The sequence below is a fragment of the Caloenas nicobarica genome, chromosome Z (genome assembly GCF_036013445.1).
Source record: "Caloenas nicobarica isolate bCalNic1 chromosome Z, bCalNic1.hap1, whole genome shotgun sequence".
Lineage (NCBI taxonomy): Eukaryota > Metazoa > Chordata > Aves > Columbiformes > Columbidae > Caloenas > Caloenas nicobarica.
In genome coordinates, this window is record NC_088284.1 from 61,063,602 (window position 1) to 61,090,015 (window position 26,414).

At 39.4% G+C, this 26,414-nt stretch overlaps 1 protein-coding gene across 1 annotated transcript in view; it reads right to left on the reverse strand.

Annotated features, from left to right (window-relative positions):
- Positions 1–16,325, reverse strand: part of GLDC (glycine decarboxylase) — a 47,320-nt gene extending 30,995 nt beyond the window's left edge. Inside the window, exons 1-3 of the mRNA XM_065657205.1 lie at positions 16,104–16,325; positions 15,933–16,011; positions 6,855–6,990 (exon numbers count right to left, since the gene is read on the reverse strand). Coding sequence (XP_065513277.1) covers positions 6,855–6,990; positions 15,933–16,011; positions 16,104–16,325 — 437 coding nt within the window. The remainder of the gene's footprint in view (positions 1–6,854; positions 6,991–15,932; positions 16,012–16,103) is intronic.
- Between the last annotated feature and the right edge of the window lie 10,089 nt (positions 16,326–26,414).

The window sequence follows — 26,414 nt, forward strand, 5'->3', positions numbered from 1 at the left end:
CTCAAAGTATAATATATGATGCCAATGTATTTACTGTTGTGCTCGTTTGACTGAAAATGAGTTAATTTTCTTCATGCAGTTAGAAACCTTTCTTTTTCACAGCTAGCATGATCATTATTTGGACTTACTTTGAGAACAAGAGATAACACCCCAGCACGGAGTTCATGTTTTTAATTGCTGTGGTCTGAGAGCCAAGGACACTCTGAGCGCTCTGCCCACAGGTGCGAGGCAGCGAGGAAGGGCGGCATGGACGGGGCAGAGCCGACTGACATCCAGGCTGATCAATGGGAGCATTCCATCCCATTAGTGTCATGCTTCGTATTTTAGAATAGTTCGGATCTTTCGGTCACTCTCTCGCTTCTTGGCTTTCTTTGCTCTTTTTGTTGGAGCCAGGGGAGTTCTGTTCAGGACATTTAACTTGTCCTTTTGCCATCCTGCCATTTTGCAGAGGCCTCTGGGCCTTCCTGCCTTTTTCCTTTTTCCTCTCTCCAGAATCAGCTGTTGGGACCAGGTGCTGCTTCCTGGGACTGGCTGCTCCGTGTGGATGGAGTTTGTGAGGAAGTGCATTGAGTATCTTTTATTTTACATTGTATTTCTATTTATATATATATGTATATATGTATTTACTAGTAGTGTATTAGTATTTTGTTATTTTATTAAAGTGTGTTTATCTCAATCCAAGTTTCTCCCTTCCCTTCGATTTGCTCCCCTATTTGGGTAGAGGTGGGGAGGGGGGTAAGTGAGCAGCTATTGTGGTTGTATTGCTAGCTTGGGTTAAACCACAACAGCTGTCTATTTAAATTATACGTCTGCTTAAATTTCTCATATATATTATTCATTACAGTGACAGAAATCAATAGCTATATATCAAATTATATAAATATTGATGGTTTTCCTGAATATTGAAGATTTTTCCTGCCTCTTAGCCAAGTCTCACAATAAACTACTTATCATCATGTAGCTGACTGCATCGTTCACAAGAAAGTCCATGTCCTAGGCTGCATGCAACATTGCTTATCTCAATAGATTTTTTTTTTTTCTCCATGGCTGTTAAACTCAGTTTTCAGTTTGTCAGATAAACTTTCAATCTGGGACTATACCGATTTGTTTTCTGAATGGTCCCCCTGTCCACTCAGTTCTCACCAATGAAAAGAGTTATTCCCAACTCCTTTGCATGAACAAAGAGTTTTCTTGCTTAATAAGAGAAACTCCTCTGTACTTGAAATTAACAGTCTTAACTTCTCATTTTATTTCAGCTGAAGGCCTTATTTTGCACTGTAACTTGCAGGAGGAAATAGAAGTAGACTAATAAGAATTAAAGCATTGAGATTAATTGAAATGCATTAGAGAAAGATTACTCAGTGCAAGGGAAGAAAAATAAAATCAAGAATCATTGGTTAGTACTTGCCAGAATAATCAGTTAAAAGAAATTAAATTTCCATTAAAGTTGAGTATACTGGCTTTATTGTTCATCTCAACAAAACCACTGTCTCATTAAACCATTAATAATTAGGGACTGATGCAAAATAAGAAAGGTAGAGAAAAATCAGTAGTAGAGAAACAATAATTCACATTAAACTTGGCTGCAAATTTTGCTAAAGGACACTAAAGTTGTAGCTGTTCATGTGGTGCAAAATTCTCTATTTTGTTTTTAAAGACAAAGCATCTTTCTTAAGATGTGAGTAATGTTCACAACTTCTTATTTCATGAGAACTCTCCTTCTTAAGATTTAATCTTACATAATTAGAGCTAGACTTTGCAATGAATGCTTGAATGCTTCAAAGTAGACCATTCTAATCAGCTACCCAGAAATCTATTAAAAAAGCCTCAAGAATTTCCACTCAGTTTATGCTCAAATGACTTTTTAAATGAAGTTTTTATATTGTGCAAAATAAATAGAGAAAACTATTCTTAAACTGCTACTAAGGAGCTACTAATTTGATGGTTCCCTTGAATAACCTCAATCCTACCCCACATAGTTGGGATAGTACACTATGCTACAAAACAGAATTAATGAAGCTTTGTGATTTTGATGTTATGCTTTTGAATGGCAAAACCAAAACAATTTAGGAGAGGATGGAAAAAGTTCAACCAAGAAATAAAAACATTTATTTAAACACTTTCAATCATTATTATTATTTAGAAGGTTGTTCAGTGCTGTTTAAGCACCTAAACCTTCTAATATAATAATTTTACTTCACAATTTCTTCAATTAAATTAGCTGGTTTTAGTCTGCACTCTCACTTCTGCCTGAATCTATACTATCTGTTAAGCGACTTTTAAAAGTAATTTAAAAGCAAAAATCTTTAAAAGTAATTTCTAAAGTAAACTTTTACAAAAATCAAATCTCTAAAAAGTACACTGTCTCTCATTTAAAAACCTCCTCTCTGCTTAGATTTGTTCAAGTGGCTCTTCTGCACATAATTCAAGTCCAGTACCAAGGACATTAAAATGAAAAGGAAGAATTACCATCATGGCAAGGAACACAACTATGAACTGCCTCTCGTTCAATCAAGCCGGAGGAAAATACAATCTCCACTCAGCTTCTGTTCTGACCAGAAGTACTTCCACAGACAAATGCTCTCAAGCTAATTAAGGCAGACGGGTCATGACATAAAAGAAACCTTCCATGAGAAGTTGAGCCAGTGCCTAACTTTCAGGAGTTCAGTAGTAAGTGGCTTCAATTTTTGTAGCTTTTATAACTCTTTGCTTTAGTTCAGTGTTTCACCTTTTGCCTTACCCTACTCTTAAAAATATTTGTATGAATACCAATTTAAGATACCGATGAAGGTTTGAAAAGATGCTGAAGTAAAAATGTGTTCCTGAAGCAAAGCAAACCAGCATCAACTGACAGGTATCAAAGTAAGAAGCATCTAAGAAAGCATGCTTTCAGTCAAAAGTTAGGCCATTCATCAAAAGACCTGGCTTATGAAAGAGCAGAAGCTTTTGTACCTAGGAGTTGGGTTTGTTCTAGGTTTAGCAACAAAACAGACTGTACATTAACTGCAAGATTAACAGTTATGGATTCCTCATACTAAGTTAGCTCCTGCTTCCACACAAAGGTTCAGAAAACTCCATTACTGAGCAACATTCGATGAACAAGTTCTTGATTATTATTTATAAGTGTACAGTCAATAAGATCTAAGGCTAAGCCTAATTTACTTCTTAATATACAGTAGGTTCTAGCAAAACAGTTCACCATACATCTTCTTTAGTGACTTTTTCTATACTTTGACTGAATCTCTGGGAAGTTAATGTGTTCATAATCAACATGATACTTTTATCTTGTTATAAATTATGTTCTTGCAGTTTTAGACATCTGCAAGACTAATCTCATGCAATGGCAGACCTACAACTGATTTGGATTTCCAGTCATATGGAGTATTCATTTTGAGATCCGACAATTAATAAGATGAAATGAACTTAAACTAAAGACAGACCACTAGTAGAATTTAAAACCAACATACATGAGTCACAGAAAAAAAGATAATTCATACATCTGACAACACTGGAAAACTGAGACTGAAGTAATTTTCAGAATGCAATGCATAAGTGCTGAGTGCTACTAGCTAATAAGTTTAATAAGTTACACTATCAATGTAAAAATTGCAGGTGTCCTTGGTACAGGTACTTTATTCTTACATATTTAATGGCTGGGGACAAAGGAATCAAGTGAGCTGTACTCTGAAGACCTCTGCATCACTCTCTGTTGTGTCATGCTAGTGTGACTCCAAAGGCCCTCTTGATTTTCAAGGCCTGATAATTATTTTTATATTTAAGCCCACAAAATAAATACTACATTGTTTTGACACATATGTTAGCAAGAAGCCTATATGTAAGCTGATTTCTTAAGCCAAATTTTCTTCACATCTTCAGTTATTCATTTATGTTCGCAGCAGGGCACAGAATTAATTTGGTATGCCACTAAGGAAAGAGGTCAGCACATTGGATGTGAAAAAAATTAATGAATATATTAATATGGGGTACAGCAGAATAAAGAATATGCATCCATACCAGCAGACGGATGACAGGTATTCATACATTTGAGAGGTCTGTGCTGAAAGTAACATAATTGGTAGTATGCCCCAAAATAAATCCTTCTGCCTGCATTTTAGAGTCAAGATGTTCTAAGGATAAAGTAAATTACATGCTGGTCTGCTATTATTTGTCTGCACAAAACAGGCTACTATTTTTGCTAATATCAACCAGGTAGCGTATGGAAAATATTTCTAAGACTTCCACCCATGTTAGCATGGAATTGTTAGTCACAGATTGCTAGGAACAAAGAAGTGTTAGCAGACAGTAACCAAAACCAAAAGGAAATCAAGTATCAAAAATAAGAGATACTTATGCTCTACCTTCTGCAACTAAGTCAAAACCCTAGCATAGGAGACTGGAATTTTAACTGCAGCATTTCAGGTGCACAATAGAAATTTCTCTTCTTTTTCTCTAACTTTTAATCAAAGTGTTCTTTGAATAAAAAGTCACCTGAAAAAAATCTACCCCAAGTGTTTTGAAATATCTTCTTTCACAAACACAGAAGTAGTTACAATGCGATTCAGACTTTAAAGGATGCCTATGCTTTTCTAAAGCTACCAGTACAAGAAATTCCTAAATGCTGACATTCCAGACACTTATTAGTGCGTAGTTTTGGTCAGACAGTTTTATCTCACAGTAATTAAACTATTCAGCTTTTATTGTGAACAGAGATATTATAGGTCATTGTTCAAAAGCTTCAAAAAGTTTAGAAACTCCAACAGTGTTGAGTATTTTCTCAACAGAATCTGATATTTGGGAAGACTTTTGTGGTAATCTTCTAAATAAAGCAGTGTGGGTCAGTAGTCTAATTTTCAGCCAAACTTATATTGTGTGCTAAACAGTTTCCTCCTGAAATCTACCCCTTTGCTTCCTACTTCCTGGTAGCAATCCTAAGTGTCCTAAATTCCGTGAAGTCCTTCACTTCTGCGTTCACAGGCTTCTGTGAACATCTTTTATAAACTTTCATTGCATTCCAATGCAAGCCTTGCTCTAACGAATGCCAAGCAATGAGGAACTACGAGTCACGTGAGAGGCACAATTGAGCATAAACAATAAAACTGCACTTGCAGCATTTCCTCGGTGCTGCAATGTGAAGTGTGTTGGCATGGAAAGCCAGTAGATATAAGGAGAAATTTGGTTTCTTAAACAGCTTCCATAAGGTCTGTATAGTTGCTTGCTTTTGCACACATGCACATACACATACACCTTCTCCCCAACAAACATTTTAACCTTCACTTTTGCCATCTGTAAATTTAGTTTTTAGCCATCTAGTTTGACTTTACTGGACACTCCAAGAACAGATTTCTGGACAGACTCTCCCAGTTTCATTAACACTATAGAATTTTTTAGGATTTAAAAACACCCAGTTCATTTTGGTCCATTTACTTTGGAACTATTCTTATTTTTGCCTCTAGCAACTGATTATTTGTTTTGTGGCGCTGTCCTGAAATGTTTAGATGGCATATTTTGCAAAAAGTGGGTGGGGATAAGGCCAAATAAAACTTTGTATAGCAATAGATTTTGTATAGCATAGATTCCTTGAGTCCAAATAGTGCGACATTTGTTCAGTTCAAAACTTTCAAATGCAAACAGAGCAGACAAGTCTAATAATACATAGACTCAGAGGTCTACAGATACATAGACCCATTTATAGCAACCCAAAGTACTAAAAATACAGCACCTAAATAACAATGATTTTTTACACTGACTAATTTGACTGGTTTTGTTCAGTTGGTTGGGGTTTTTCATATGGCTATTTAACCTTTAAATACTGTTTTTATTAAAATAATAATTAGTCAGTAATAAAGACAACAGTCATTTTAATACAATACAAAAAAAGATGTTACTGACTAGATATAAGGGAACTTCTAAACAAAATGAGACAATGCAGGGTATCAATGGCATTCAGGCTGTTAGAAAGTGAGACTACACTAAATTTAGTTTTTCTGTTGCATAATTTCTGAGCTACAGTTCTTCAGAGAAATGTCAATGTTAAATGAGTGTTTATAATCAAGCCTTATTACCTTTGTCAGGAAAAATCCATCAAGAGACAAAACCCCATTATTATTTAGATCAGTGCTGTTCATAAAATATAAATCAACGTATTCAATTTTTAAAAAAATTTTTTTTTTTTTTTTTACATTTAAGTAAAACAAACAAACCAAAACCAACGAAACAACAAACGAACAAAAATAATAACATTCAAATTCAAGTCTGTCAGGCTATTCTTTTGCTTGTCCCAAAAAACTGAAATGTCAGCTGGGTAACAAGAACAAAGTACAATATTCTTCCTCAAGCCTCTTCAGAAGTGAATTACCAAGTATTGCTGTCTACCTATTTTCAGGCACCAGCAAATTATTTGTTCAAACAAGAACTTACTTTATGGATACACATTGAAACTCTTGAAGGTCTCTGGCTTCAAATAAAATCAAGAAAGAAATAGCAAGTGTATTTACCTTTAAAATGTTCAAGGCTTCTTACTTCCTAATAAGAAAACCATAATTTGAGTATTGCATAGTATTCAGCTGTCTCCACCCAAAACTGTATACACCAGTGCAGGAGGGAGCCAGTTTAAATTTAGGCAGAAGTTAGCAAATAATTGCTTCAGTTTAGGAGTTAAGTCTATGTACTTCCTTAAAGTAAACAAATATTCACGTTTTAGTAAAATATAATAGGAACTGTGAACAGAAGTCACAAAAATCAGTGAAATATTTTACAGGAAAAGCACCGTCTAAAGTGAAATGTATTTTCTTTGCCCTCTAACTTTAGCGTGAAGTGTATACATACTCATTTAAAAAGAAAATGTTGTACATTACCATCCTGCATTCTCCAGCAAATTCCGTGCAATGGGCTGAGGCACTGAGCAGTTGTAATAACCCATGCCTATATAGGACCTCCATATCCTGTTCTTGCTTGCAATATTGTATAGAGTTTCAAGGATTTCATTTTCACCTAATTGAAAAGAAATTACATCAGAAAACTATAGTTACATTAAACGGCAACAGTTTTTAACTGAAATATCTTGTACCTGTACTGCTGTGTAAAAAAAATGCAACACTGGTGATGCAAGTAGAAACAGCAGCAGACTAAGGTGCAAACCAAGAAAAGATAAAATAATAATCTGGTAAAATACTCTGGGAAAGTTTAAATTCTGCGAAAATTCTCAAAAAAATCAAAACCTGAATAATAACAGGGTTTCTACTAACACGGAAACAATAGTGAGAGAAACGGCTGCAGGCAAATGGCTTATGGAGCCCTTTTCATGCTAGTGCAATGTACATTCTGGGTCTCTTGCACATGCATTAAAATATACCTCAGAAGGCACCTTTTATGACCTAAACCTTGCAGAAACAGCACTGGATTAAACCAGAGCCATCCACAATTATGATTTAGTGTTTCTAACAGAGCCATATTTGTACAAACAGGGCTCACACCAAGCGTCCAGTAGTGATTTCTATGTACTAAAGAACCTTATTTTTTCGCATTTTCCCTAAATAGCTGATAAAAATGAACAGTTCTTTTAATTCAGTTTTAGTATGAATACTGTGAATACAGTATTTCTATCTTAAGAAATTCCATTTAAGATTAATTTTTAATAAATGAGTCTGTCAGTCTAGTTTGGAGAGATTACAATGGAAGGCTTTTGAAGTGCCCAGACAAAAAGCATTTGCACCCCCTCCCTCCCCCAACTATAGTTTAATCTTTGGTCTTGCTTCTACATACTTCTCAGTGCCCTGAAGGCTGTGCAGAAATCACATTCAGTCAACCTGTTCCTAGTAGTCAATGAATAATGCTACCCACCATCTGCCAAAGGGAAAGATTTACAAAATATTTTAGTACCTGAGGATGCAGAAAGACAGTCAGTAGGCTGTCTAAGATGACGCAGAGAGATAGTCCTGCCCAACTAAACATACATGGGTGGAACCAACCCCCCGAGGTGAAGGGAGCAGATGTTTTTTTTTCTTTCCCCCACAATCTGACCATGGAAACTGCTGTAGTGGGGCAGCTGCACCAAGTTCTGTTCATTCTGCACTGCGACTTGAAAAGGAGGCTGTGGAATATAAGGCTACAGATCACCAAAGCAGCATAGCTCAGGCCCTGGATGTCTCAAAACCTATTTGCTCTCTGTAAGTTACTCCAGCAAGAGAGATCAAGTTAAAACAGCTTATGCTCTGGAATGTGGTGGCAAATAATTATGTTTTGAATTAATTTCTTCTGCAGCCATAAACGAGGATATTATCACTTCAGCTCTAATTTCAAAACTGATCTCTCCTCCTCCTTTTACTCAATGTGCTACTACTGCATTCCATGTATAATTTTTTAAAAATATTTCTGGTTTTCAATTAATTTCTTCCACAGTCACATAATACCTCCCACAAAGTTATTTTTTTACTGATCTTCAGTTCTCACTTCAAAGTTCATTTCTTCTCTGCCTCTTACTCAATGTTACTATTAGATCTAATGTATAAAGATTAATTTCTTGTTTTCAGTAAACTACAATTTTTTTCTGGACACTCAAGAATCATGTGTTTATTATACCTGGACTCACCAACATCCAGGGCAAAGTTTCTGAAGTATAGTCAGCAGCTCTACTCTCCATACTTCTCCCACACAGTTTATTGCAGACAGATGTACTTGTCTATTTTAAATGAGAGTTTTAATATTGCAGAGATCATCCTCTACCACTTGCAACCCAAAAGCTTTATGGAAGATAGTTTGGGCACAATTTGATGGGGAGGGTTATATTCTTGCAGAATACAAACAAGCACAATTTTTTAAAATGGTAATGAATCTGCTCCTTCAACTCCATTCAACTCCACGTGCAGTTGAAGGCAGAAGCTGGCTATCATTCCACTTGCACGCTAGCCCAATGTCACACACAAAAACACATTAGGAGTACAATTTCTGCAATAAACACATACCATAAATACCGTACCATATTCCAGATAACATTTCCTTGTTTGTCCAACAGGATGATTCTTCTAGAGACTCATTTCTCGGCAAATATAGGTAACTACCACACGAAGACACTGAATATGTGCTAGAGCTCCCTGAAGTAACATCACAGTTTCCAAACTGATTCAAGGCACAAAGCAAAAGGCCTAGAAAGACTGTGAGCAGCTTAGGTAGCAATTAGGCTCAAGAGCAGAACCACATCCCGCCTAGAAGACCTGCACTGATAGATCCCATAGACATGAGCTGGCAATGTGCACTTGCAGCCCAGAAGGCAAATCATGTCTTGGGCTGCATCAAGAGGGGCACGGCCAGGAGGTCAAGGGAGGTGATTCTGTCCCTCTGCCCCACTCTGGTGACACCCCACCTGGAGTCCTGTGTCCAGCTCTGGAGCCCTCAGCACAGGAGAGACATGGACCTGTTGGAGAGGGTTCAGAGGAGGCCACAAAAATGATCAGAGGGCTGGAACAGCTCTGCTGTGAGGACAGGCTGAGAGACTTGGAGTTGTTCAGCCTGGAGAAGATAAGCCTCTGAGGAGACCTTATTGTGGCCTCTCAGTACTTACAGGGGGCCTGTGAGAAAGATGGGGACAGACTTTTTAGCGTGGCCTGTAGTGACAGAACAAGAGGTGATGGTTTTAAACTAAAAGAGGGGAGATTCAGGCTAGACATGGGAAATAAATTTTTTACAATGAGGGTGGCGAAACAGTGGAACAGGTTGCCCAGAGAGGTGGTAGATGCCCCATCCCTGGAAACATTCCAGGCCAGGCTGGACGGGGCTCTGAGCAACCTGATCTGGTTGCAGATGTCCCTGCTCATTGCAGGGGGGTTGGACTAGATGACCTTTGAAGGTCCCTTCCAACCCAAACTATTCTATGATCCCAACACTTAATGTATTTTAACATATTACATTTTTATGAGCTATCTGTGAAGATATTTTAACGAGCTATTTGTGAAGGGGGTGCTGATCAACAGCCAGCTGAACATGAGCCAGCAGTGTGCCCATGTGGCCAAAAAGGCCAACAGCATCCTGGCTTGTATCAGGAATAGTGTGGCCAGCAGGACTAGGGAAGTGATTATCTCCCTGTACTCAGCACTGGTGAGGTCCCACCTCAAATCCTGTGTTCAGTTTTGGGCCCCTCACTACAGGAAAGACATCAAGGTGCTGGACCAAGTTCAGAGAAGGGTAAAGAAGCTGGTGAGAGGTCTGGAGCACAAGTCTTATCAGGAATGGCTGAGGGAACTGGAGCAGTTTAGCCTGGAGAAAAGGAGGCTGAGGGGAGACCTTATGCTGTCTACAGCTACCTGAAAGGAGGTTGTAGCACGGAGGGTGTTGGTCTCTTCTCCCAAGTAACAAGTGATAGGACAAGAGGAAATGGCCTCAAGTTGCACCAGGGGAGGTTTAGATTGGATATTAGGAAAAATTTCTTCATGGAAGGGGTTGTCAGGCATTGGAACAGGCTGCCCAGGGAAGTGGTGGAGTCACCATCCCTGGAGGTGTTTGAAAAACATATAGATGAGTTTCTTAGGGACATGGTTTAGTGCCTGAGCTAGGTTTTGGTTGTACTCAATGGTCTTGAGTGTCTCTCCCAACCAAACTGATTCTTTGGTTCTATAAGACAGTCATGCTATTAATCAGGGTGGTGAAATGCTGGAGAGCACACTCCCTGCACCCCTGCTTCACCTCACCCTGCTCCTTTGGTCACTACGAAGGCAACAGCAGCAGCACAGCTCAAATACACATCTCCCACATCTGGCAAGCCTCTTTGAAGAGACCTGGGATGAACACTCCTTCCCCTCTGCCCTGCACTGCCTTGAAGTAGTTCATCACAGCATGCTTTTAGGAAGACAGCCCATAAAAATCTGTACTCCTGAGGAATGGAAGTCAATAGCCTCTGATTTGTCTGTATAGCCTGGCTTACCTAAGACCAAACATAAGCCCATGTAGACTTAGGATGATTTAATTATCACAAACTCAGTGTTCGCTTTACACTGATATGGTTCTGAACTAAAGCAAAATTAACGTAGACAAGGGTGAGAGAATTAACAGGTATGTTGGGGTCAAAAGACTGGAAAGCAAGGGAATGAAACCATTCTTAAAGAGTATTCCCAGCACCAACCAGAGTGGGTGGAGGAGACACAGCCAGGCTCTTCACAGTGGTGCACGGCAGAAGTACAAGAGGCAGTAGCATAAGCTGAAACAGAAGAGCCTCAGGCTGGAGATAAGGAGAAGCCTCTTGCCTGCGAGGACGGTCTGGTGGTGGGGCTGATTCTCCACCCTTGGGAGTTTCACATCCTGACTGGGTGAAGCCCTGAGCAGCCCAGGCTGAGCCCACAGCTAAGCCTGCTCTGGGCTGGGGCTGGAGACCTCCCCAGCTCCACATCAGCCCGAACAGGATTCTGTGTCTCTGCCAGTAGCTGTATTTCCCACTCCATCAAGCCTAGTTTTTAACCGTGTATTCCACAATATTATTTGTGAAAGGCATCTAACACTGTATTGGTCACTCTGTAAATAACTAATGCTAACATAAAGGCAGAAGAATGCTAAGCACAAGAGTGATCTTATGTGTGCTTAAAAATTAATTTTCAAATTCAAAATGAAATTGCTAGCTTTCCAGTTCAGTCAACAAGTGTCACCAAACTCAGAAAATGACACAGACTCTTCCTGCTGCATAAGGTATATACCTTGGAGCACATGTAGTGGAAACTGTATTCTGGTAAATATGTATTTGTTTATTTAAAGTTAAAACATATGAAGACTAGCATTTCAGCAAATTTCAATACATATGGTTGAAAAATACAGCTTGCAACATCTTGTGTTGGGTTACTGATGAAGAGCAGTTGAATTTGAAGATACAAACAGTCTTTCTAACAATACAACTGCTTCTGAGCCATATTGCTTCTAAAAACATTCATACTGGAGACTCAATTAGTTTCTTACACAGATTATATAAACGAATGTTTATAAATTCTAAAATTTGATAATAAAGTAACTGGGAATACTTTGGAGAAAAATACAGTGCAGTTTGTAGACTCATTTTTTAATTCAAATCCTGAAAAAAAAGCAGAAGTATGTAACATATGTACAAAGCCCACCCATTAAATAAAGACGGCCTTACAATAGCAGCATTGCAGGGATAACTATGGCTGATACAGACAGCAGGTTTGCAGGCATAAAATAAAGAGGATTATTCTTATATAAGACAATCTGTTCTTTTACTTCAAATGGGTCAATCACCACATACATGCTAAAGCACCTTCAATACCAAAAGAAAAGCTGATTGTTAAAGTTTACTTACTGTGACAGTGGGAAAAAAGCTCTGTTAATACTAGCTGATCACAATTAAGTATCAAACAGATGGCTAGCCATGTTCTAAATATTGACCGAACAGAAGTTACATGCCAAAATAACATTTTTGCTGAATAAAATCTGCAGAAAAACTGACTGTAAAAAAGCCTCCCTTCCAGAATCGGTAGAGGTACAGGACTGCAAGTTGCCGCTATGGGAAATCAGACATGTTGATGTTTCACCCCTACTGGCTTTCAGTGGCATATTCAGGTGGTGTTACAACACTGCTAGTGGGCTCAAGGCAGCAGGCACTTTTAAAATAGCTTTTTTTTGGTCAGAAGAGAGACACAGATACTTCTGTCATAGTACGTACTAAAGGAAGTAACTGATTTCAGAAACCTAACAGCACAAACTACTTTTCTCCTCCATCACTGACCAGGTCTGTATGAGAAGAAATCTACCAATACAGGAACACTAATAAATATTGAAAAAGCATTTCTAGCATAGATGCACTTTTACCAGTAAAGCTTAAGATCTACCACAACGGTTTTCAGATTCATACATAAGCAAAACAAATGTCCAGTTAAGGCTAGAGGCTTTCCATCTCGATATATTATGTCCTTTATGGACGATATGAAAACTTGATTCTTCCACTGAAGAGCAGGGCTGTTCTAAAATGTCTAGGAAAGACAACATGTGCACAAAAAGATTGTGGTGCTATTGTCATCAGAGGTTTTATTTATGAGCAGTGGAATATGTGATACCATTTAAAACAGCTCTTTAATATAAGGTGCATCCACAGGAGGATTTTTTAATATTGTTATTGCATACACACAGATGATTGATTATCTGTCGTTCAGACAACTTGTTACATTACCAAGGGAAGGATCTGTAATGCAAAACAATCTTTCCTACCGGTACACCTAATCGAAATTTGAAGATATGAATATACATCAAATGTATACACCTGAGATGAGGCCTAAAGCTATAAAACATTTTAAAAACCCACAAATGTAATTGCAGGGACCTATGGTGTATGCATGGTTTTCTTGAACTGCGTATCTGTTTCTAGCCATAGACTTCAATGAGACTTCAGTGCAAGCTCAACTGCATTTCCTAATACAAAGGAGCAGCTTGAGCACAGCTGATTTGTGGGGTGACTATGATTATGTTTTTTAATTTAAGTTATACAGAAATGTGGAAGTGTTTATTTAAACCACTAGGAGTTGTCATATTAGAAATGTTATAAATGCTTAAGTTGAATAACATATTTTGAATTGCCTTGCCCTGTTCCTTCACTGCATGTATGAGTTTGGGCATGGTGGGAGCAAAATTATCTTCATACAAATACAAAGAACATGTTTAAAACAGAATGCAGTTCTCATGACACTTCACTAATTTTGGTGTTTCCCTTTAATACAAGGGATATGACAGAGAAATACCATGCTCACATAAGAAATCCCACACTAGTGATTGGAAAGGCAATTTTATCTCTAATGGGGCATTAACGAGAAAGCAAGTTTTACTCAGACTACAGTCTCCTAGGTACAACATATTCAATGTGAAATTGCAAAACTTTAAATTGAGGCTTTTAACTTATCTTTTACAAACTGTGGAGTTTTCTGCTACTAATTCAGTCGAAAACTAGTGGCAAAAATCTACACATTAAACTACAAGACAGTTCATCACACTGACTGCAGAAGAAGCAGCAGTGTGCATAAAAACATTTTCTGTACCTCATGCAAGCATCTCTTTTGAAAACTCACTGTTGCATGCTGTGCAATGTGAGGCTCTGCATTACAGTCACATTCTTTCAAAGTTTACTCTAAGAGAACAAGAACAGCATAGCAAGTGGAGCAAAATGCCAGTGAACTAAATACCCTGCTAGCTAATGAGGTCCTGCTGCACAGTATGAACTTGCATACAACAGAACATTACTAAGGCACAGCAATGTAGAAAGCATCCATTTCAAAATTGCTATGCAAATCAGTATGAGAACAGATACAAGTGCATCAAGATTCTGACTTAGGTTGACATCACCAGCTTAGTTTTCAATAATGCACAATTACTTTAATGCCCAACCATACTGTATCACTTCTATTTATGTTTTAGTAATGTAGAATTTCATAAGAGTATCATATACTAAATCTGGAAAAACGGAATAAAGTTTTTTAAGAAGTAGTTATTAATGAGAGTCTACATTTAATACCTCTTATAGACCTAAAATATAATAAGCTACGAAGTTATTTTCTCCGAGTGTAAGTGAAAATCACGCATGAGACAGGAGTACCTTGATTAAAATACATTAATCATAGGAAAATGTGCCAAGCAATACTTTCAGCAGTTATACAAAGAGAAGAAGGTGATTAAATTCTACCTCTCTACCCCACTGTCCCCATTTTAATAGGATGGGTAATTACCAAAACCTAAAATACCACTGTACTAATAAAACACTTTAGAAGTAGAAACTTCCAGTCAACACCGTATCCTTCCTGGCTAGGATCTGTCTTTTCAGGCTCTAGTTTTCCTGGCTGTTCATTGTGGCGCTGCCTCTCAGGCGTGATGTCATCTTGGAGCAACCAGATTGAACTGGCCGGGAACCTCACCGGAGCTGCAGGCCTGAAGTTTACACTCGAATTACAGTGTATGGATGAGCAAGGGAAAAAAACCAGCAAAAGGGATCGGATTTTCTACAAATCAGGCAAAGGATCTTCACACAAGTATGAGGTTAGTAAGGATGTAGTCGACTCCACTATCTGAGCGGCCATTGAGCTTTGTTAGTTTCAGCTGAATCGTTAAACTAGCTGCATTTTTAAGTGTTTCTTTTATTCATGGGATTTCTAGCATGATGTTCACAGATAGCTATTGAGAGTGCAGTTACGCAGATAAAAATTTTGTGCCGTGATTGCTAACGTTTAAAAATGTTAATGTCTAAAAACTTATCAAATCACATCAAGTTTCCTATAGCAATTTGCTGAATTATTGTAGTATCACGATTGCTGGCTCAGATGTTTTGTACTCCAGCAAGTTTACCTACCTCCCTCAATCAGACAAATTCAAAATGCTAGCCATACATCCACTGTGTATCCATCATATGGTGACACAGGTTTTCCATTTTATTAGAATATGCAGGTTACTGGGGGGGGGGACACACAACAACAAAGAAATCCTGCAGAAACGTTAAGAGCCAACAAAAGACAGATGCACACTTCAAGCTATAGTCCACACCAAGGGGACGATTTTTAGCCACACTTTTCCCTCTGCATGAGACTCTTGGGACACAGTGAAGGCACTGTAGCACTAGAGCTCAAAAACGCTTTTTCAGGCAATCCCAGTCTGCCACATACGTTTTCCTGCCGATTTCCAACACGAGAGCGAGCCATGCAGCTGCTGAGCTATGCTACTGAGTTAGTCTGTAAAGAATAAAGTATCGGTAGTGGTTCTGCTATGCATATTTAGGCCTAATTCTGCACTTCAGCAGGGAGATCTGTTCGTTACACGTTTCAGCGGAGACACTGGGGGCGGTGGGGGGGCAGCACCCCAAATCCTGCCCCGCCGGCGGCCGGAAAGAGCCACGGGAAGGGCGGGGAGGGCTGAGCCGGGGAGGAGAACGGGGGGAGTCGGGGAGCACCCCGGGCCATGCGGTCACTTACAGACGTGGTCATCCATCCTCAGCGGCCTCCGGAGACGGATGCTGGCCGGGATGGTTTTATCCATCAGCTCCTCCACGCTCTGCGAAGAGGCAACCGCACGCCGTCGTTAGCCCGCACCGGGAGGGCACCAGCCCCGCCGCCCGCGTCCCCCCGCACGGCACGGGCACCCACCTGCACCCCGACGGCTCGCAGCATCTCCCGCTTCTCCCGCTCCCGCGGCCCGATGTGCCGCCGGGAGAAGTCATCGTGCCGCGGCAGCAGCCGCTCGATGCACCGCGCCGCCTCGCCGCCGCCCCAGCGCCGCTGACCCCCCGCCGCCGCCGCCGCCGGCCGCAGGTGCCGCGGCGCCCCGCGGGCCGCCAGCCGCCCCCACCAGCGTCCGCAGCTCTGCATGGCCCCGCCGCCGCTGCCGCCGCCGCCGCCGCCGGCGGGCAGCCACTGCCTGTGTGCGGGGGGCGGCGCGGCGCGGCCCCCCGCGGCCGGCGCCAATGGGGTCCGGGGGCGGTGCCGCCCTCACCCCGCCTGCCGCCACCTGCCCGCCCGCCCCCCCGGGCCACCCCGCTCGGCCCTGACCCCTGCGTGCCGGGCCCGGCCTCCGAGCATCCCTGCGGCGGAGCGGCCCGGCCGGGCGGGACCGCGCAGGGAGGTCGGGCAGAGCCTGGTGGCGACTTGCCCAGGAAACAGGATTTTCCCGCACAGAAACCTGGCTCGGATGGAAAAATAAAGTTTTCTGTGTTTCTGCAGCAGAGCGTGGACTTGCTTTCAAGTTAACAACTCCTGGAGGAGTAATACATGCCACTTTCCGCAGCTGTTACTGTGGCGTGGGGGTCGGGTATCGACTTCATTATTGCTAGCTTCTGGTGATGTTAGGCTTGGGGAGCAGAGACGTTAACTGGAACCTACTTTTTCCTCTCAGTTCTGTGTCTCTCAGGATAATATTGGCATAGTTAAAAACTTGCATCTTTCCTTATATTAACAGAACGAAATGTAGCGACATTGAGGATTTGTGTTCACATGAACATTTAAATAGGGCAACAATGAAAGTTCCAAGGCATACACTGATTTCATCTTAATTGATGAAATAAATTTATGATTGCTGCCTGTCTTCTGAATTTCATAACTAATCACTACTTCTAAACCTAAAAGTAAGTTTACTTTGCACCAAAGATCACTGACGTGTGCAAGCTCTGTTTCTGCAGTAAACATGGAATTACTCCTCTGGTATAACCCGAGTTATCCAAATTACTTCATTATGCTCAAATAGTCTCCCAGAACTCATACCAGTGTGTATTTGGAGTAAATACTTCAGTCCCCATTTCAGAGCGAGAGCCCCAAGCGACACATTGAGCTGAAACTCACTTCAAACAGCAAAGGCTTGTGATATAAATCCAACACTAACTTTGACAGATTGGTATTCAAAGATAATGATATTTCACTTTTCTCCTTTATAATTCGCTTCTTTATAAATATGACAGTAACATGAAGGAACTTAAAGCTTTGCTATGACTTTTAACTTGAGATAATGTAACAAGAGTGAATAGAGATATTAGAAAGATACATTAAAACCACAATAATAGCAAATTAATTCCTGTTATGAATTTGTACTTAAACCAATTTCTTTGTAAAGCACTTCCAAAGTTTTTCAAAACAATTTGCAGATTTTGTCCAAATAAAAAGTGTTCCTTAAAAATTTATCCCTTTTCTCTACAGATAATATCAGAATGGTATTTCACACAAAATAGGACATTACAGTCAGCTCACCTGAAATGGTATCTTTGATAGAATTGTACTTTTCAATGTAGTGCCAGAGTTTTTTTGTTGCGTATAGTGCCATAGGAAGTGAGATTTGGAGGCAAGACAGAAGCATCCCAGCGTCCCAAATCATATATATTTTTAATCCACATTTCTGGGTCTTCCAGAACTAAGGCCAGTTTTAGTTCCATTTCGAAACTATGCTTGGGAGGAGAAGACTGGAGGGATGTGCCAGGGAACAAGGCATGCCCACTTCATTTGGAAAGCACCACATCTGCAGTGGTTCGTTAAACCACTCTATGGCTAGAGAATTGTCCTTCAGAAACTCAGCACAGACATCATCTTAGCATGTACAATAATCACTGTGGCAGGGATACAAGCCTGGCTTATGTGCTTGACCAGTTAGCCAACTCTCTAGCTCACCTCCGAAAACTGAATTATGGCCTTAACAAGCAAAATAGGAATCCTGAACAAGAGACAGCAGAAAATGAAGCTTTGATGTCAAATGTGAATAACGAACACTTTGATGACAAATCAATAAAGCCAGCTAATCTTGCAGCTTCAAATAAATCTATCGCTTCGAAGTATGTAGCCAACAAAACCAGCATGTCCATTAGCAGAAAGAAGGGGGTTTCCTGGAAGAGAGGACAGGATTGCAAACCAATGTCTTGCTATCAAAGCTGTTCGTGCAGAGCCCAGAGAGGTGTATGTCTTGGCCTAATGAGTTGACATCACATGAGTTGCTATGTGGCTGCTAGGGATGTCAATTATGCTAGATAAAGCAAAACTCTTAAGAGGAATTCCCTATATCACTTAAAGTGACATGGTACATGTACTCTTCTTAACACTGATATTTATTAGATTTATTCGAATGCCACAATAAGGACAAAAATCCTGCAATCTGTCTTGACTCCACTTGTGATTTATTTAAAAACTCTATTGCAGTTCTAATATTACAAGGTTTATTGGTGCTGTTGGAACTACCATCCTTTGCTGCTTTTAAGTCACAAACTACCACAAAAAGAAAACCGTGTTGTATTCTTTTAAGATTCACTTCAGTTCCCTCTTGTCACCCAAAGCTGAAAGTCTGTTCCAATGGATGAGCTTCTGCGTCACTACATCACAGAACGTAGGGACTGGTCAGACTACAATGTTACGTCTTGCAGTAGCCTATGTCTGACATGGGACAATTACAGCTACCGAAGGAGGAACACAAGACTAGGACAAAAAGACATACTGATGCCTCTCTGGTCTTTTGATAGCCAGGCTTAAGTGTCAATCCAGATAGAGGACACCTTCATTAACACTTTGCCTTTCTTATAATGAAATAATCTTAAAATGCAGGGGCACAAGAGGTGTGGTGTCTCTTTCAGTTTAGCTGTATCTAATTCAATACTGGAGCTCATTTGAATTTCTACTGATAATGGTTTGGAGGTTTTTTTATATATACATTATATTTTTCCACTGCCAATCCTTAAATATGTAAATGAAAACAGATTGAAAATATACTTAAGTGCATATTTTATACATATGCTTGCTATCAAAGAAAATATTTTAGTCCTTAGAGAATAAAAGATAAAATTCACAGTTGTTCCTGCTTTGGTGTTTGTACTGTAAACAGTGCTACCTTTTAATTTGAGACATCTTTATCACAGTTTTTTTCTCTTCATGAAATGTTTAAGCTGTAGCATGACTCTTTGCTTAAAATAAGATTTGAAAAGCACTATGGCTGTCATTACATAAGGAACAATAGAGATTTTTACCTAATATACCAAGCAGGAATTACTTAAATTTCTTCATAAATGTACTGTTTAAGTGAAGTAGCAATACATCGTATTTCTTTCACAAGCAACTATCAGTTGCTACTAGTGGGGAGAAAATTACTTCTCACTAGCACATCTGCATATGCCCATATTTACTGCATGAGGGCTGGGGTTTTTTTATCTCTTTACACCAATAAAATTTAAGAGCTCCAGGAATTGCATGCAATATATATCCAGGAAACAGTTTTCATGTCCCTAAACTCAATAGAATGTTTTCATTACGTGTTCTTTCAATACACAAGCATCAGAATAAGCAGGACAAGCAATGTTATGTTGAGGGTGGAAAGCAAATCAACTACACATTGCTAGATCCATGATAGCCATCAAGAGCTTAATGCAGCCACTACTGCCAAAGGGCCAGGAGACATTTTTGCAGTCTTTACCCACTGCTATTCTTTCATTGACTACAGCTGGATCGTAAAATGAAATATACATCAGTACATAAGATAATACAGTTGACATGGTGGATTTCTCATGGATCGTAATGGTTTGGGTTTAGGGCTGCTATCCCCCACAAAAGACTGGGGAACGTTTTCACATCAGATAACAGTATCATGTTGCTTCTTTAGGAGCCATAGTCAAGCTTCCTCAGTGAGATGTTTGCTATGTAAATGTTAATTTTAGATTAATATATATTCAAGCTTTTAAGCATATATTCTTTAACTGACAGTCCCTTATTTAACTGACAGTCCTTGCATGATACAGTCTTTTATTTGTTCTGAACTCAGGAGTATCCCTGCACCTTGATTAGAGCTGACACTTCATATAATTTCAGATCTCATTTGTTGTCAGTTATTCAATAAACTGAAGCTACAGTGAAACTGAATTGTGCTTCCTCCCAAGGAAGTATTTTTACTCACGTACACATCCATACCTTCAGCTTCTTCAGAGTCCAGCTTTCATTTTAGTTGCAGTGTTGGAAATGTAATCCTTACCAAATCTGCTATGTTCCACACTTGCTAAGTGAATAGAGCAGACCTAGAATACTCTACAACTCCATATCATAAATCTCAAAGTATGTTTCACATCTCAAAGAAATAATAAGTAAATATTGATACATCCTATTGCATGGAATCATATGCATTTCTCCTCTTCAAAATGAATGTAGCAATAAAAATTATTTAGGCTCTGAATATATTTCTTAGATATACACATACAGATACAGGTGGATAATCTATTAACTTCCTATTGATATTTAAATATTCAAATACAGTTTTCTTTTTCTTATCAAATAAATTACTAATATAGTGTTTTTGACACGGGAGGATGACACAGAGAGGTCTGATAAGGAGGTACAGGGCCATGAAGAAGGGAAGGAAAGGAGAAGAAGTTAAAAAATCCTTATGACATCAGAAGAAAAGACATGTGGAAGATGGGAGCATCTAAGTATCTTTGAATACTAACCTTGGAGCAAACTCCTTCCAATCGCATTTCTTGTTTGGGCAAACGGCTGAAGAAGACAAGTGCCTGAAGGTTTTTAAGGTACTAGGTGTTGTTAGCGTGGTTTCTCCATTTCCTCTGTCAGGGAGCAGCAAAGGCCTGCTGTTCCCTCAGACCAGGTTCTTCAGGAGTAAAGGGTGACTCTGGAGCAAATAGGGTTGTCCCTGGCAGGACATGGTCCTTCAGGGTCTGGTTGTAGCAGAGTGAGCCAGGTGCTGGTAGTGGGATCCATTGACAGTCCCAGGCAAGTGATGAACCAGGTGCAGGGTTCACCCAGAGACTTCAGGCAGGACCAGAAGGAAATGAGACCAGAGGTGGGACTAGAGACAAGGTTTCAGGTTGAATCTGAAGTCCGTTAGCAGACGGGGCTAGAGACAGTGGCTAATGGACATCTGAAGGACCCATCCAGGAGACAAGCTAGCTACTGTGTAGGTTTGAGCTCCATTCAGAAAGCAGGGCCAGATTAGTCCAGAGACCAGCACTCGGGCAAGACAGCTGAGGGCCTGGGGCTGAGGTGAAATGGAGATCCTTGGTTCACAGGCGGTAGGTACCCTGGGTGAGGCTGGTCAGGGCCAGTCAGTCCTACTGGTGCCCTTAGGGCTCTGACTTTCTCCTGTAACAACTGAAATAACCATGGTGGCTGTTTCACGTGATCAGGTAGGGACTCTGTAGGCTGGCTTTGCCCGCAGGCTTTTAGATTATTTTAAAAACTCCTGAATTACTTCAGTCCTCTGGCAGAAAAAAGGTCTCTCAACCCTTCAACACAAGTTAAACCTTTTTTCTGCTCCACCTCCTTTTATGTTTGGAGTTGGGGAAACCCAGAGAGTAGATGAAGTGAATGAACTCCAAGCATCACTGGTTTGTTCTCCATCTGCCACCTTGCTCCCTCATGCTGCAACTAACTGAACTGCCGGGCATGTCTGGGTCACAGACACATGTCTGGCCAAGCAGGGCAGCTGCTGCTGTGTCTCCATGGCAAACAGCTCTCCTTCCTGAAAACTGTAGGGTTACAATCGAATGTATAGTGTTTTTTTGGTTTGTCTGTGGGGGTTTTTTGGGAGGGATGTGTGTGTGCGTCTGGTTTGTCGTCGTTTGCATTTAGTTTAGTTTTGTTTTTTTCCTTGTTAGCACTGCTGTTTCTAACAGATGTATTTGTCAAAATCTACAGACAATCCTTACAAACCCCTACCGTTGTCCTCTGCAAACCTTCCAAAGGAGAAGCCAGGAGGATCTACACTGTATTTCCTACAAAGTCAGAATTATTTGCTGATGATGATTTTCTAGTCTTCCTTTTTTCTGTTTCTTGCTCTTTTTTAACTCGGTTCAAAGGTAATCTTGATAGACCTTGAGTGCGAATTCAGTTTCTTAATACTGGATACGTTAAACCTCTTATCATGTTATTTGTGCCCATTGGCTTTTTACTGAATACAGCTATATGCTTAGAGCATTGCCTATGCAAATACTTGATATCAGCAGACGTTATCTATTACTAATATCTATGTAATAGACGTTGCATTGCAAGAATTTCTCTTGCTTAATCTAGTTTTATTAGGCAATAAAAATGTTCTCTCTGGCACAGAGAGATCTGTACATGGCTGACCTTAACAGGTGTATCATGACAACAAGGTACTGAGATACTCTTTGGGAAACAAGCATCTGTCCTCTCTTATCTAGGAGTTTAAGATATTATGCAGCAAAGTATGCAGATTTGGAAAATTCAGGAAGTCTAAAAGGTTGTTTTTCAAAAGACTAGCTTTTACATAGCATGGGGTTTTGTTATTCATATTTTTGCATTAGAAACAGAACTATACCCTGTGTGCTTCAGAAAGCACACCAATACAAACTGCTGAGATGCCAGCTTCAGCAAAATCTTAACTTTTCTTCCAAATAAAATGTTTCAGATCCCAGTTGTCTGTCTGGATTTCCAGTTCAATGGATGTTAATTAAATCAAACATTACCTTGAAAAACACTGAATAAAAATCCTCCTGCCTTTGCAAGATCAGGTCACAGCTCCTCATCTTTTGGCATTTTTCTCTTTTCCAGATTTTGAACAAGATCCCTTAGCAACAGCAAATCAATTACAATGCCATTTCCTCTGGTCTGTTTGAGGTAAATGTTTATGAGGGCCTCTTTATAAATCACGGAAACTCCAATAAGGGCATACCTCTTTCCCCTTTGCAGTTTGAAGCAAAAGATTTGGGAAGAAGGAATCCTGCAGTTTCTTATACTGAAAAGCTTCTAGGGGAATTTCTGAGCCCTCATATGCTTAAAGATGGCTGCTGCTTCCAGAGCTGTAATGATTTATGATGTTAAGAGATTGGTTAAAGCAGTTCTGCAAATGAGACAAGTGATTCCATTAAAACATTTTTTCTATCAGGTTCCAGATGGCCTGTAACCGGTTATGGCATTTTGTTTGATCGTAGCCTGACTGTACCTGCACATATACAGATTTGCTCATATAACTGCAGATGAAGTTTAATTTTTGATTGATCAATCTAAAATTTCATTATATCAAGTCCAGCCTAAAAAGAGTATTGCCTTTTTTGCCTGCATAAGTTTAGCTGTCCCACTAAAGGATCACAGAAAATTAATATCACAGTCAGTACAAGGTAGGAAGCAGGACTGCACAAACAGGATAAGGGGAGTGAAAGAAATGGAACTGGTTCTTCTGATAACGAACCTGCAGCTACTAAGGTTGGTTCAGTTGTCTTCTTGAAGTGCATTTGCAATTGATCAGAGTATCTGATATTTTACAAACTCCTGATGAACACATCTATGTGAGCTCTTAAACATAGACCAAGATTGAATCGGCATTGAATAACCTGGCTCTGAAATAAAAACCTGAATACTTTAATGTTACATAATGTCTTAGTTAATACATAACCTAGAAAAAGCTTGAAATGTTGCAATGGCCTGGTTCTGGTATTAGATAGCTTTTTGCTGCTCCTGTTAAAAAAAAATTCAAAGTAAATCTACCAAACATAGCTAAAATACAAGCTTTTGAAAGGATCAGTTCACACATTTGCTAGAGGTTTCTTAGGACTCAGCCACATCTTCTCTAAACTTTCCATCTACAGTAAGCGTGCTTTACCTTGGGACGGAATGATCTGACCATGATTTACCATTCATTTGTGCTCCCTGAATCTCTCAGGGATTGCACATGATTTGCACAGTCATGATTCTGCAGCTCTGGACAAAAAGCCATGCAATAATGTTGGTTCAGCACAGATCTGCATTAATGTAGTTTGCTTCTTAACAGGACTCTTTAACATGATAAAGACCCTCCACTAAATCAGAAATTTGTTACTAGTGCAGTATGGTGAGGCAAAATCCTGACTCAGGTGGGGAAGGAACAATGCTCAGACTTTGGTGAGCAGCTGGAAAGGTAGACTACAGCAAGAAGCAGAAAAACGCTGTTTGTGATTCTACTTTACAGACCACATTGACAGGAAATGCTGGTCACTGTCAGAATGGTTTATGTGGAAGGAAGGTGATGGAATAAGCAACCAGTGAGAGTAGAGATTGAAACAGGACTGACCAGTGGTGAAGAATAAGAGAAAAGAACTGAGAAGGAGTTAGGAATAATAGTAAGTGTAGTGCTGAGGTAAAAAAAAAAAAAAAGCTAAATAAGGTATGTGTCCTAGGGAGAAAACAGTGATTTTAAATATTCTGAAAATATATTCTGATGTGTATGTCTAGAGACTAGATTAAACCTTCAAAGGAAATCCTAGATCTTAATGATTTTCACTGTTTCATTTTGTTTGGATATAAAATACAGCAGATCAGTCATAATCTGTAATTAAAATAGCATGACAGTATACAATGATGGGGGAAGCTGAGAAATGTCAGATGTTACTAACAATTCTTTTGCTGTATTTTAACGTAATGATGATGTACAAAGGACCCACTATCTCATATAAAGTTTGTCATCACAGCCAGTCTGTCAAAGAATAATGTGGCAAAATGTTAACTAATAGATGAACAGAGGAAAGAGGGAGTTGCAATTTCCATAGTACTAACGTGAAAATTATGTAGTTTCCTATTACACCTGCTCTTATAGAAGACTATACTTGTTACCCATGGATTAATCTGAAATGTGTCTTGATTTTCCAATGGACGCTGAGTTAACTAAGAGCAGTCTGTTGATTTATTATCGTAGTGATGACAAAGTTAGCGATCACCACCTTCTACCAGGGCTAATAAATTAGCCTGCCTAAGTGCAAATATTTAAAATGTATCCTCTCTGTGCTTACGTTTACCAATTGCAAAATGGCATTATGCAACTCTGTCTTTGGCAATCTTTAAAAAAAGATGAAATAAATAATAGGATCAACTCACCTTTACTTTTTACTTGATAAAGGTTAACATAAACCAGGAACGGAGTCTCCGAAAATTTTGCAGAGGGAAATAGCACTTCCTCATCTGAGTGACAACTGCTTTTTTAACAACATGGGCCCTGCAGTAACCTCTGCCATGTGAGCATAAGGAGCTTCCAGAAACAAAACCCATGATACTTCTTACTGCTTCAGCAGAACACTTGCCCTCCATTGATCAACATCAACTCTAGGATATAATTAAAAGACAGAAATATGTCTTTCCAAAGAAATAGTCTTGGCTTGTTTGTAGGAAAAACACTGGGCAAGGAGCATGAACTAATACAGTCTGTGCCTTCTTGTCTAAGGAATTTTTAATCGAGGTAAGCAATATGCACTGTTAAATGGGACTTGGTACTCAGAACCTCTTAAAGTAACAAAATGCAATAGTGGCCATGAAATACAAAGAATAGATTATTTTGGCTTCCCTAGCCAAAGTTCACTGTATTAACTCTTGTAGTCATATACGAAATAATCAGAGACTTAAACTCAGGGCACCCATTATTAAGAAGCAGATAGCAGAACCTGAAAAATTATTACTTTCCATTTTAAATTTCTGACCAGTGACGATTAAACGTCATATTTCTCTACGAACTTTTGTTTATAAACTAGCCTGAACATTTCAGCCATTACTAGGCAGAAAATAATAAAAGAAATAGAACAGACAATGGATTAAGAGATTTGAAATAATTCCACGGAGTTAAGAGACTTTAAAGTAGTATAATGATCTGCAAAGCAAGAGTATGTGCTCTGCGAAAACATACATGAGTAGTATAATTTATGAACACAACAATTAAATGTTCAATAGGTGATTGTCCACTGAAAAATGAAGAACCTAGAAGAGTATGTTCAACTAAAAAAATCTGAGAATCACAGCTTTAAGGATTCTCTTTATTTCTAAAATAATTTTACTCATCTGAGGTTTTAGGCCCATTCAGATGTCAATGCAGATATGCCCTTCATAAGAACACAAAACATTCCATGACTCTCCCCGTGGGTACCTTAGCCTATTTGCATAAATGTATTTGCTGCTCTAGAAAATATGAAGTAGATTATTCCCTAGCAAATAATGTAAAATTGGTATTTCTTTTTC